Source organism: Myotis daubentonii, chromosome 16 (genome assembly GCF_963259705.1).
Source record: "Myotis daubentonii chromosome 16, mMyoDau2.1, whole genome shotgun sequence".
NCBI lineage: Eukaryota > Metazoa > Chordata > Mammalia > Chiroptera > Vespertilionidae > Myotis > Myotis daubentonii.
In genome coordinates this window covers 32,939,681-32,951,781 of record NC_081855.1, presented here as the reverse complement: position 1 = coordinate 32,951,781, position 12,101 = coordinate 32,939,681, and the positions used below count along the sequence as shown (strand labels likewise).

At 47.4% G+C, this 12,101-nt stretch overlaps 1 protein-coding gene across 2 annotated transcripts; it reads left to right on the top strand.

Annotated features, from left to right (window-relative positions):
• The first annotated feature begins 388 nt into the window (after positions 1-388).
• SUPT4H1 (SPT4 homolog, DSIF elongation factor subunit) lies at positions 389-6,484 on the top strand. Of its 2 annotated transcripts, none has more exons than XM_059669598.1 (5): positions 389-549; positions 1,057-1,163; positions 4,468-4,523; positions 5,121-5,174; positions 6,089-6,484. In XM_059669598.1, exons 1-5 carry the CDS (start codon positions 481-483, stop codon positions 6,154-6,156), a joined length of 354 nt encoding a protein of 117 aa, XP_059525581.1. In that variant the 5' UTR covers positions 389-480; the 3' UTR covers positions 6,157-6,484. The 2 variants fall into 2 exon arrangements, with proteins under 2 accessions (XP_059525581.1, XP_059525582.1); XM_059669599.1 differs by having other exon boundaries at positions 5,101-5,174; positions 6,089-6,155.
• The last annotated feature ends 5,617 nt before the right edge of the window (positions 6,485-12,101 follow it).

Here is a 12,101-nt window from a genome sequence, read left to right as displayed (position 1 = left end):
CCCTGCGCTTTTAAAAAACGGGAGGACAAAAAAGAAAAGCGACTCTCACCCCGGATCCTCCGCCAAGACCTGGCGCGCGGCCTGGTGCCAGCGCAGAGATCAAACGGCCCGCGCTGCGGCGCGTTCCCGCGCAGGCGCGAGCGGCACCGCCCTCCCCACAGGCCCCGCCCCGCCCACAGGCCCCGCCCACAGGCCCCGCCCACAGGCCCCGCCCACAGGCCCAACGGCCGCCCCGCCTCGCCCTCGTGCCCGCCCAGGTGGCGGGGGCGCGCGCCGGCCCAGGTGACTCCCAGCCGGCCCCGCCTCCAGGCGGGAGAAACCATTTCCTACGGCGGGGGTAGAGGCGGGGCCTGCGACCTCCTACACCGGAAGCGGACGTCTGAGAAACCGGAAGTGCTAGGCATTCTGGGTCATTCACTGTTTATATTCGGCGGGGAGGCTTTTGTGGCAGAATTTCGCTGTTCTGCTCCTGTCGCTAGGATGGCTCTGGAGACGGTGCCCAAGGACCTGCGGCATCTGCGGGCTTGTTTGTTGTGTTCGCTGGTCAAGGTATGTGTCGGGCCCTGGTGGTTTGGTGAGTGGAGACCAAGCTGAGGGGGAAAGAAGGTGGAACGGGGTGTGGGAAGCAGCTGGAGGCCATTGTTTACATCGGGAGGAAGAGATCTTGCAGCCGTAGGCAGGCACGGGCGGTCTTACCTGCCTTTGAATCCTCAACTCTTAGCGCAGGCCTGACCCTTAACAGACCTCCAGTGAACTTCTGTGGGGTCCGAATGACACGGGGAGTCAGAAGTGGGATCAGTAGCAGAGGGAGTAGCTGGAGAGGGCGCCTGATCTTGAGGAGACAGGGAAAGGAATAGAAAAGCACGGTTGGGAGCAAGGGCAGAAGGAATGTGAGGATGGAATCTAGGGGCTGTGGGAGTGATGAGCGGGGGACCTGAGGAGACAGCCAGTGTAGGCGGGTCTTATACTTGACCAGGTAGAGTGTGGAGAAAGCTGCTTTTTCTTTTGGTCTTGTTCACACTCACTTATCTTCTTCTTAAAATTCTCCCCTCATAGACTATAGACCAGTTTGAATATGATGGTTGTGACAATTGTGATGCATACCTTCAGATGAAGGGTAACCGAGAGATGGTATATGACTGCACCAGCTCTTCCTTTGATGGGTAAGTCCCTTTAGATTTCTTCATTCACTTCTACATTACCCCTGCACCACACTACCAAGTGAATGTGGGGCAGACTTTTTTTTTTTTTAATCCTCACTGGAGGATATGTTTTTATTGATATTTTTAGAGAGGGGAAGGGAGAGAGAGAAACATTGAACAGTTGCCTCCTTTATGCGCCCAACGGGGGATCGAACCTGCAATCTAGGTATGTGCCTTGACCAGGAGTTGAAGCCAAAACCTTTTGGTACGGGAGGATGCTCTAACCTTGCCACCCGGCCAGGGCTGGGGCAGACTTTTGATATAATTCTGATTCATATCAAAGTTATTTGAGACACACTGTCCAGTACAGTAGCCATTAGCCGTGTGTGGCTTTGAGCACATGAAATATGGCTAGTGCAAATTGAGATATGCTTTAAGTGTAAAATATACACTGATTTCAAAGATTTAGTACGAGGAAAGATAATGTAAAATATCTTATTTTTTATATTAATTAAATGCCAAAGTGATAACACTTTGAATATATTGGGTTAATTGAAATATATTATTGGAATTAGTTTTACCGTTTTGTCTTTTCTGTTTTAAGCATGGCTACTAGAAAATTTAAAGTAACTTGTGCAACTTCCATTATATTTTCACTGGCCATTTCTCCATTAGACTGTGAGCTCATTGATGGTAGTGTAGGGATTGTGTTTATCTTGTACACCAGGACCTGGCACAAGGCCTGGAAGATTATGGATGCTTAATAAATGTTTGTTGAATGCATGAAGATCCTTTTTGGAAATGAAGAGGAGGGAAGGTACAGTGATGGTAAAATATTTCCCCAAAGCTGATACTTTTAAATATAAGTTTTTCTTGTCAAAATTGTCCAGTGGGGAGAACAGGAAATGAGATAAACCTAAGTGGCCAGGTCTCAATTTTCCTTCCCCAAGGTAGGAGCCAGAGGGCAGTATTCTTTGGGGTTTAACAAGGTACTATGGTGCCCTAACCGGTTTGGCTCAGTGGATAGAACATCAGCTTGTGGACTGAAGGGTCCCAGGTTCGATTCCAGTCAAGGGCATGTACCTTGGTTTCAGGCACATCCCCAGTAGAGGGTGTGCAAGAGGCAGCTGAATCGATGTTTCTCTCTCGTTGATGTTTCTAACTCTCTATCCCTCTCCCTTCCTCTCTGTAAAAAAATCAATAAAAAATATATTAAAAAAAAAAAAAAAAGAAGGTACTATGGTTTCTTTCTTTCTTTCTTTTTTTTAAAAATATATATCCCATTGATTTTTTACAGAGAGGAAGGGAGAGAGATAGAGATTCAGAAACATCAATGAGAGAGAAACATCGATTAGCTGCCTCCCGCACATCTCCTACTGGGGATGTGCCCACAACCCAGGTACATGCCCCTGACTGGAATCGAACCCGGGACCTCCCAGTCCGCAGGCCGACGCTCCATCCACTGAGCCAAACCGGCTTCGGCACTATGGTTTCTTTTGCCCGTAGGCCAGTGGTGGTTCTTCCTAATGCCGCGACCCTTTAATACAGTTCCTCATGTTGTGGTGACCCCCAATTTCATTGTTACAAATTGAACATATTTAAAGCATAGTGATTAATCACAAAAACAATATGTAATTATATATGTGTTTTCCAATGGCCTTAGGCGACCCCTGTGAAAGGGTCGTTCGACCCCCAATGGGGTCTCGACCCACAGGTTGAGAACCGCTGCCTTAGGCCAATTAAGGGTTTACACACAAACTGGGTGTGAAAGTTCACACAACAGCAATCACAGGCAATTGAATAGAAAAACTTGTTGATTGGATGAAGGAAAAACAGGTCTCCAATGATAGCATTTCAGAGGCAGTGATATATGAAAAATTCCTTTAAGGCTAGTTGGGGGTGGTTCTATAAATTTAAGAAAATAAGTGTTTATTTATAAATTAAACAATACATTAGACATGAACTGTATGAGAACGGTTGAAACAGAATCATTTGGGGTCTGGAAAGGATTACAGTGGAACCTCATTTCTGGAACTTAATTCCAGAGGGCTGTTTGAAAAGCAATTTGTTTAAAAACGGAATCATTTTTTCCCTTTAGAAATAATGTAAATTGAGTTAATCCATGCTAATTGCTTTTTCTTTATCCAATCAACAACAGTTTTTCTACCTATTCAATTGCCTGTGATTGCTGTTTTGTGAGCACTTTCACACCCTGAACAATATTAGCACTCTTGATGGCCTCTTTATGTGTTAAAATTGTGCTAATCCCCAATTTCACGAGTAACAAAAGCATTCTCTCCTTTGCTTGTAGCCTTTGAGACACATTTTGTCCTGCTGAGGTATCAGCATGAGAGGGTTGTCAGGTAGAAACTGAAGTTTTGGTCAACAACTGAGAGCTTTTTTCTGTGAACAACTTGGTTGAGAACCAAACTGTTTGAGATGGGAGATGTTCAAGGAACGAGGCTTCAAATTTACATTATTTCTAATGGGAAAAAAATGATTCAGTTTTCGAACAAATTGCTTCTCGAACACCCTTCTGGCACGAATTAAGTTTAAGAAATGAGGTTCCATTGTACTTGCTAAAGTTCCTTCAAGGTGGACCAACTTCATTCCTTTTTTATTCCTTTTAAGGTAATTTCTTCATTAATTTCTTAGCACTGTTTTAAAAAAATAACCCGCTGGCATGGCTCAGTGATTGAGCATCAACCTATGAACTAGGAGGTCAGGGTTAAAATCCTGGTCAGGGCACATGCCTGGGTTGTGGGCTCGATCCCCAGTAGGGGGAGTGCAGGAGGCAGCAGATCAATGACTCTCATTAATGTTTCTATCTCTCTCTCTCCCTCTCCCTCTCCCTCTCCGAAATCAATAAAAACATATTAAAAAAAATTAAAGAAATAAACTGCCTGGCTGGTGGGGTTCAGTGCTTGAGTTTCAATCTATGAACCAGGAGGTCATGGTTCCATTCTTGGTCAGGGCACATGTCTGGGTTGCGGGCTTGATCTCCCAGTAGGGGGCTTGCAGGAGGCAGCTGATCAAAGATTCTCATCATTGATGTTTCTGTCTTTCCCTTCCTCTCTCTGAAATCAATAAAAACATTTTAAATAAATAAAATAACCAACAGGCCAAAATTGAGTCACTTTTGCTAAGCCATGGCACCAAACCAAAACTTACTAAGCAACCTAATCAAAGTTTCAATCAATCCTGGGTTCTGGGCTTCCTCTCCTTGAACTGTTGTGCTGGCTGGGAGCAGAGTAAAGGGGGCAAGTTCCTCCCGTCTTTCTCTTCAGTAGGTGTGGTTCTGGCTGACTTTCTTTTCTCTTCCTAGAATCATTGCAATGATGAGTCCAGAGGACAGCTGGGTCTCCAAGTGGCAGCGAGTCAGTAAGTATCTCCCTTTGTCCTTATCCTGAACTAGTGTTGTTGCTGCCTCTTGGTCTGTTGGGGGGCAGCGCAGGGACTGGTCTTAAATTAGTGGGTAAGTGGCCTCAAGAGTGAGAAAGACCGGTTGTAGGACAGACAAGGAAAGTATCCTGTGTCCTGTCATTTAATATTTTGTTTGTTATTAATACTCACCAGAGACTGTTTTTTCCATTGATTTTAGAGAGAATGGAAGGAAGAGGAGGAAGGCAGGGAGAGGGAGGGAGAGAGTGAAAGAAAGGAAGGAAGAAGAGGGGAAAGAAGGAAGGAGAAAGGAGGGGAAGGAAGGGGAAAGAAAAGGAAAGAAGGAAGGAATGAATGAACTTTGGTTGGTTGCCTCCCGCATGTGCTTTCACCAGGAATGTAACTCATTACCCTCCAGTGTGTGGGCCAATGCTCTAACCATTGAGCACCTGCCAGGGCCTGTCATTTAATATTTATAGCCAGAAGAAGTGATTGCTTTTCTCGGAGTTGTAGCATTATTTTTATTTTTAGCTTAAGCCTCTATTTGGTCTTTAATCTTAACTCACTCTCACTGCAGCCTCTTTTCTTCTCTTTCAGGTAACTTTAAGCCTGGTGTGTATGCAGTGTCAGTCACTGGTCGCCTGCCCCAAGGTAATAATTATCATAATATAAGCCAATGTTTATTTACTGCACCAAGCTCCGTGGAAGTTCTTTATGTGACTTATCTCCAGTCCTCATAACTCTGAGGGAATCCAGGCAGAGAAGTTAACCCGTTGTACGCCATGAGCGTCTGTAGACACAAGCGGCAGCCCTTCCCCACACGCCACGCGCATCTATAAAAAAAATGTTTTCCCTAAGTGGCAGCCCTGGCCAACTTTTTTTTTTTTTTTAAATATATTTTATTGATTTTTTACAGAGAGGAAGGGAGAGAGATAGAGAGTTAGAAACATCGATGAGAGAGAAACATTGATCAGCTGCCTCCTGCACATCTCCCACTGGGGATGTGCCCGCAACCCAGGCACATGCCCTTGACCGGAACCGAACCTGGGACCCCCCAGTCCGCAGGCCGATGCTCCATCCACTGAGCCAAACCAGCTTCGGCTCCTGGCCAACTTTAAAATCATTTTTCATGAGAATTTTTAGCTGAAAATACTCAAGAACATCCGAATTGTGAGTAACATATTGATTTTTATAATATTCATTGCAAATTTATTTTTTAAAATTAAATTCAAAATATCGTGGCATGTGGGATGGTTTTCATTTTGGATGCATGGTAGTCAACTGATTAAATAACTTGCCCAAAGTTACCCATATAGTAAGTGGGGAGCCAGAGTTTTCACCCAGGCATTCTGACTCCAGAATCCTTGCTTTTGACACCTACAGTGTGTCTCTTTTTCTTCTCATTCTCACCAAGTCATTACCACGCATTTGCCTGGATCTTCAGTGGTAACAAGCCAAGGACTTTCAATGAGCAGTCTAGGGATTCCTCCCTGCCCCCAGAGTGGTAGCTGAAGGACCTTTCCTATCTTCTTTACTCACAGTACCATTTTCTTTTTCTATCACAGGAATCGTGAGGGAGCTGAAAAGTCGAGGAGTGGCCTACAAATCCAGAGACACAGCTATAAAGACCTAGCAAGATGTATGGCTGCCAGTGTCTTTGCCACCGCCTCCTGCCTCTGCTTATTTATTGTTGTGAAACTAAATGGACAGAGCGTCAAATACTCCTCACTCTCCAATTCTGAGGCTCAACAGACTGATGAGAGAGCAGCACAGCGTGTTCCTGGGCCATTTTATCTTCTTTGGACTCTAGTTGGGGTAGGAGTGGTGTGGGTTGATGGATTAATAGAGTGAATTGAATGTGGAGTAGGATGTTTTTTTCCTACCCACACCTCTGGCTGCCTCCTTGCCCATGGTCAGGACTCTGTATCAAATGCCAATAAACGTGAACCCATAGCCCATGATAGATGTGTCTTGCCTCCTTCTTAGCCGGACGCAATAAGAACTCACTTCCCAGAGCAACGAGGCCCCTGCTGTCTGAGCCTCCAGGGTTGCAGCCTTGTAGTGTGCTTCCTTGGGTTTCATTGGAAGGTCCACTGTTTGGAATCTAGACAACCCCATCATCCAGGTAGGCCTGTTGTCTGGGGGTTGCCACCTGCCCCTAGACCAGCCGTGGGCAAACTACGGCCCGCGGGCCAGATCAGGCCCGTTTGAAATGAATAAAACTAAAAAAAAAAAAGACCGTACCCTTTTATGTAATGATGTTTACTTTGAATTTATATTAGTTCACACAAACACTCCATCCATGCTTTTGTTCCGGCCCTCCGGTCCAGTTTAAGAACCCATTGTGGCCCTCGAGTCAGAAAGTTTGCCCACCCTGGCCTAGACCTAGCACAGCAGGTGTCCCTTAAGAAGTCCTGAGAGTTGGTATTCTTGACCACTTGGCCGTGTTTAATACTTTCTATCTTTCCTACCTTGTCTGTTTTCTTTTTGCGGCTCTTCCTATACCTTAGGTCAGCCGGTGGCACCCATGACCTCTGCCCCCAGTTACCCACATTCTACCACATTCCCCTAACGGAGACCCCCAGGTGGCTGCTGGGTCTGGCCTGGCCAGTTTGTGCCTCCATAGGAAGGGGCTGCTCCCTTTCTCCTCTGGCCTAGAAGGGGGTCTTAAATGATGCCATGTTATCAATGAGTTACTTGTTTTGGGATTAGACTTACCATAAATCCTGAATTTCTTAAATTTCCACAAAACATCCTGTTAGTGTCCCCATTTTGATTTCCCTAGATTCCATGTTCTCCATCTGTAAATGAGAATGATTCCTCTGACAATTCACCTCAGGATTGTTGTGAATATAAAAATGAAGCAATGTGGAAATTATACAACTTGTTTTATAAAAGTTACTAGGGGCCCAGTGCATGAATTTGTGCACCTTGAAAGGAACTGTGGGCCGCAAGGCTGCAGGGGGCACAGGGATGGGTCTCAGCCCATCCTCCGCACCTCTGTCCGGCCCCTCCTGTTGTGGCCCTCGGTCCCCTGTCTGCCAGCAGCCCTGCTTCCACCGCCATCGCCGCTCCCACGCGTTGAAGGTGCTGGCCTCACACCTGCTGAAGGTGCAGAGCGATTGGGGCCGGTGCCAGCAGTGGGTCCTAGCGGGGCCGTGAGCAGGGCCGTCACTGGCAGCGGGTATGAGGGCCAGATGGGAACGTGGCATGCAGGAGCAAAGAATTTTCAGTAACAATCGGAGCTCGCCTCGATGACAACAACCAGCGCCCCAGCTTGGTCTGGCTCACCTCTGCCATCCCGCTGTGGCCGACACCGGCGTGTTCCACACTCTGCCACCTGCCCCCGACACCCGCCATGTTCCACGCGCGTCTCCTGGTGGTCAGCGTACGTCATAGCAACCAGTTGTTCGATTGGTCTGCCATTCGGTCTACAAGTATTTGCATATTAGCCTTTTATTATATAGGATATTAATTGGCTCTCCTTTTATTAGCCATTCTTTAATAAACAAAATGTGCATTCAGTCAAAATAGTGGGGGAGCCCTGGCTGGTTTTGCCCAGTGGATAGAGTGTCGGCCTATGGACTGAAGGGTCCCAGGTTCGATTCTGGTCAAGGGCACATGCCTGGGTTGCTGGCTTGATCCTCAGTGGGAGGCATGCAGGAGGCAGCCAATCAATGATTCTCTCTTATCATTGATGTTTCTCTGCCTCTCTCCGCCTTCCTCTCTGAATCAATAAAAATATATTTTAAAAAAATAGTGGGGGAAATGCCCAGAACCACCACTGCAGGGTGCGCTCTGACTCACTAGCAGAGGTGCCTGCATCGGGCTTTGTGTCTCTTAGCCACCTGGTGTTGCTAGTGAGTCGGTGTCTTAGTAACCTGTGGCCTAGAGTGTGGGAAGGAGGGAGAGCTGCTGATTCAAGGGACCCCCACTCCCCACCCCCCTTTCCTTGTCCTCATCGGCCCATGGAAAGGAAGCTGGAATTGGCCCAGCTGCTCATCTCACCCCTCACAGGTCCTCAAAGCAAAATCATTTTCTCTGATGCCTTCAAATTCTGAGAGAACAGTCTGTAAGCCCTAATTCCAACGGAATTTTTCAACGATTTTCCCAAGCCCAGCAAATTAAAAGAGCTCCGGGAGTGGTGGTTTCTGTTGTCCTATCGATGTGCAAGCTTGGGGGAAGCAGCCCCATCAGCCTAGAGCTTACGCCCCAGAGGGGAGAAGCGGGTTTCAGCAAGAGTACCTAGGCCGTGCAGCCAACACCCAACTTTCACTGGCTTTCTCGAAAAGTCCCTTGGAAATCCCCGATTGCTGTCCTGCGTGTCTGACCCGGACGTGGCTGCTGGGTGAGAATGGAAACAGTTGTGGGGAGGGCAGGCAAGAGGAGCTGCACACAAATAACCACACTCAGGCTGCCTCGGCCCCACACAGCGCTGGGCCTTAACTGTCAGCCTCGCAGGAAGCGAAAGACTCAAGTGCTGGTGGTTGTGGGGGAGGGGTGGCCAGTTGCAGTGACCGGATTTCACAGACTCTGTGCCATGCGGGCTCTGCCTGGGAGCTGCTTCTCAATCTGCTCTCGCGCTCTCTCTGGTGCTTAAACCTGCTTGTGGTGCCACTCAGCAGCCCAAATAGGTCATCAGGTTCTGGAGTTGCATGCCTTGCTGGGAGCCCAAAGAAGCTGAAACGGACTGTTGGTTCTTCAAGGCTCCCTGGGAGAGAGCAACGCTGTGCGGAAGAGGTTTCGGGTACATTCTACGAGCCCTGCGCACTGTGCCTGTCAAAGTTTCCACTTCACTCTGACGGTTGGGGTCCCACGTCTGCCCAGGGCTTTGGTCTCTCACTCTAGTTTGACTTCTCAGAAAGGCAAGACTCCGCCCTAATTTAATAAGAACAGACTCAAACCAGGCAGATTAGAAACCGACTAGCGACCAGGCTGCCTTCCCCTTGCCCGCACATTCCTCATTCTCCACTCTCCACCCACCACAGGCTGTGGGGTTAGGGCAGGGGTGGGCAAACTTTTTGACTCGAGGGCCACAGTGGGTTCTTAAACTGGACCGGAGGGCCGGAACAAAAGCATGGATGGAGTGTTTGTGTGAACTAATATAAATTCAAAGTAAACATCATTACATAAAAGGGCACGGTCTTTTTTTTTTTTTTAGTTTTATTCATTTCAAACGGGCCGGATCTGGCCCGTGGGCCGTAGTTTGCCCACGGCTGGGTTAGGGTGTCCCAGAAACGGGGGTTAAGGGGCCGTGCATTGCTGAATGCAGCCTCCAGTCCAAGGCAGGGATGGGTAGCTGAGAGAACAAGGGTGGAAACATTCTGGTCTTGGAGGGGAGCAGTTTTCCCAAGAGGAAAGGGGATGGCCTGACGAAGGCCTAACCTCACTGGGCTCTTCAGGGTTGGGGACTGAGGCCTCACCACCCCGGGCATGGCCACTACCTTCCAACTCCCAGCCTGACTATAACCTGCTACTTAATCCTCAAGTCCCCTCCTGACACCTGAGCTGTAGAAAAGAGACAGGTAATGTTTAAGAACAGACTAACAACATCTTGGTTTGTCTGGGAGTCTGGTTCAGGTTCAGTATCCGGGAAGCCTTTCATTTAAATAGCATTTTACAGTTGACCAAAGGGCTTTTATGTCCATTATCTTATTTGATCCTCACAAAACCCGTGTGTCATAGTTAACACCCTGTGTAGTGATGAGGAGACTGAGGCTCAAAGAGTTAAAGTGACTTCATTATGATCAAGTAGTAGAGCCTTAGCTCAAAAAGGACATTGCCCACACCCAGTTGAGGGCTGCTGTTTCCAACATAGTTATCCCTAAACGCAGCAGATTGCTCCCTTCATGAGCATTCCACAGAACCAGCGGGAGGCATTAGCTTGTTGAGTGAAAGTTACATGTCCCTGCATGTTAAGCACCCCAACCACCCTATGCCCAACACCTACATCTCACATCCCCAAGTCTAAAATTAGCCAAAGAAGGGAGGCAGTGTGGGGAAATGGCCCAAGAAGGGAAACCTTAGGATTTTGAGTGTTGGGAAACATGTGTTGAGTATTGGGACACTGGTCAGTCCTCCAATTCCCTCCTGGCCGAGTCATGCTTTCCACTCCAGTAGCCCCTAGGTATCTACTGATCTGCGCCCATACCCTCTAACCCAGTGATGGCGAACCTTTTGAGCTCGGCGTGTCAGCATTTTGAAAAACCCTAACTTAACTCTGGTGCCGTGTCACATATAGAAATTTTTTGATATTTGCAACCATAGTAAAACAAAGACTTATATTTTTGATATTTATTTTATATATTTAAATGCCATTTAACAAAGAAAAATCAACCAAAAAAATGAGTTGACACGCGTGTCATAGGTTCGCCATCACTGCTCTAACCGCTCCTGCTCTCATCTATTTGCCACTTCCCTCCATCTCCAGCCCAGTGATGGCACCTTCACGCGCCACCGGAACAGTGAGACTCCTGTGATGAAAATACACATATCCAACGAGGAGCATTGTCCCTGCCTCCCAGCCCTGTTGCCTTCACCACCCACCGGCCCTGACTTTTCTAAGTCACTTTACTTCTTCAAATCGAAGTTTCCTCTCGATACAATGCAGTTGAAAAAAACTCTAGTGTTGGGGAACAGGATAGCGGTTCCCTGTGAAAGGTGGGGGTGGAAAATGGCATGAGGCTCCTAAGGTGCTGGCTATGGTGTCTTTCCTGATCTGGATGCTGGTTACATAGGTTGGTTCACTTTCTGAAAATGTATTGAGTTATACACGCATGATTTGTGTTGTACAAACTTTTCTGTTTGTACCTTGTACCTTAAAAGTTCCCTTAAGGATGCAGATGGCCATGCCTGTCTTAGGAGAGCTGTGAGGATCAAATATGTTAATTTAGGTAAAAGCAATTTGAGAGCTGCAGATGACCAACTATCTAGGAGACTGTCATGATCCCAAATTGTCCACCTCTCGGTAAGTTCTAGGTCAGTGTGGCCAGACTGTCATCTCTCTGGCATCATTGGTCAATAGATGTCCCAATACACCTATCATACATAAACATAGCAAAACTGAAACATTTTCCTTCAAGTGCAAGGCTTTCTTTTTAAATCTCTTTTTATTCTCTCATTTTCTATGACTTTGTGTTTTTTAAAAAATATATATACTTCCTTGCTGTTTGGATATGAGGTTCTCTGGGTGTGATTTAACCTCTACTTGGCTCAAAGTCGATGTTACAAACCTCCATTTTTGTATCATGTGGTGAAATGGTTCTGGGACTGACTGTTTTCTACCTCTTGGATTCATGTCAGCGTGTCAGCTGTCACTTTTGCCGCTCAGGTGTGGCTGACCCCCTTCCAGCCTCCTCTGACCTAAAAGCACAGACAGCCACGCTTGGTAAACATTGCCGTAGGGAGGGCCTGTAAGGCTTCCACCGAACAAGAAAGCACGCGGCCGCCTGCCTGGGCCTTCGGCTCAGAGGCCTGCGCCACTGAGGGTGAGGTCCAGAGTGCTGAGGCTGCAGAAAAAGTGAGGGCAGATCACACAGAGCAGGTGAGGCCTGGGAGAGCCGTGACTTAGGCCAGCCC

What these genes read in the sequence shown, in the direction of transcription:
- SUPT4H1 (XM_059669598.1), top strand. Translation starts at nt 481, where the DNA reads ATGGCTCTGGAGACGGTGCCCAAGGACCTGCGGCATCTGCGGGCTTGT. An exon ending in ACCAGCTCTTCCTTTGATGG is followed by an intron (nt 1,164 to 4,467) that starts GTAAGTCCCTTT and finishes TTCTCTTCCTAG; the next exon opens with AATCATTGCAATGATGAGTC. An exon ending in CTCCAAGTGGCAGCGAGTCA is followed by an intron (nt 4,524 to 5,120) that starts GTAAGTATCTCC and finishes CTTCTCTTTCAG; the next exon opens with GTAACTTTAAGCCTGGTGTG.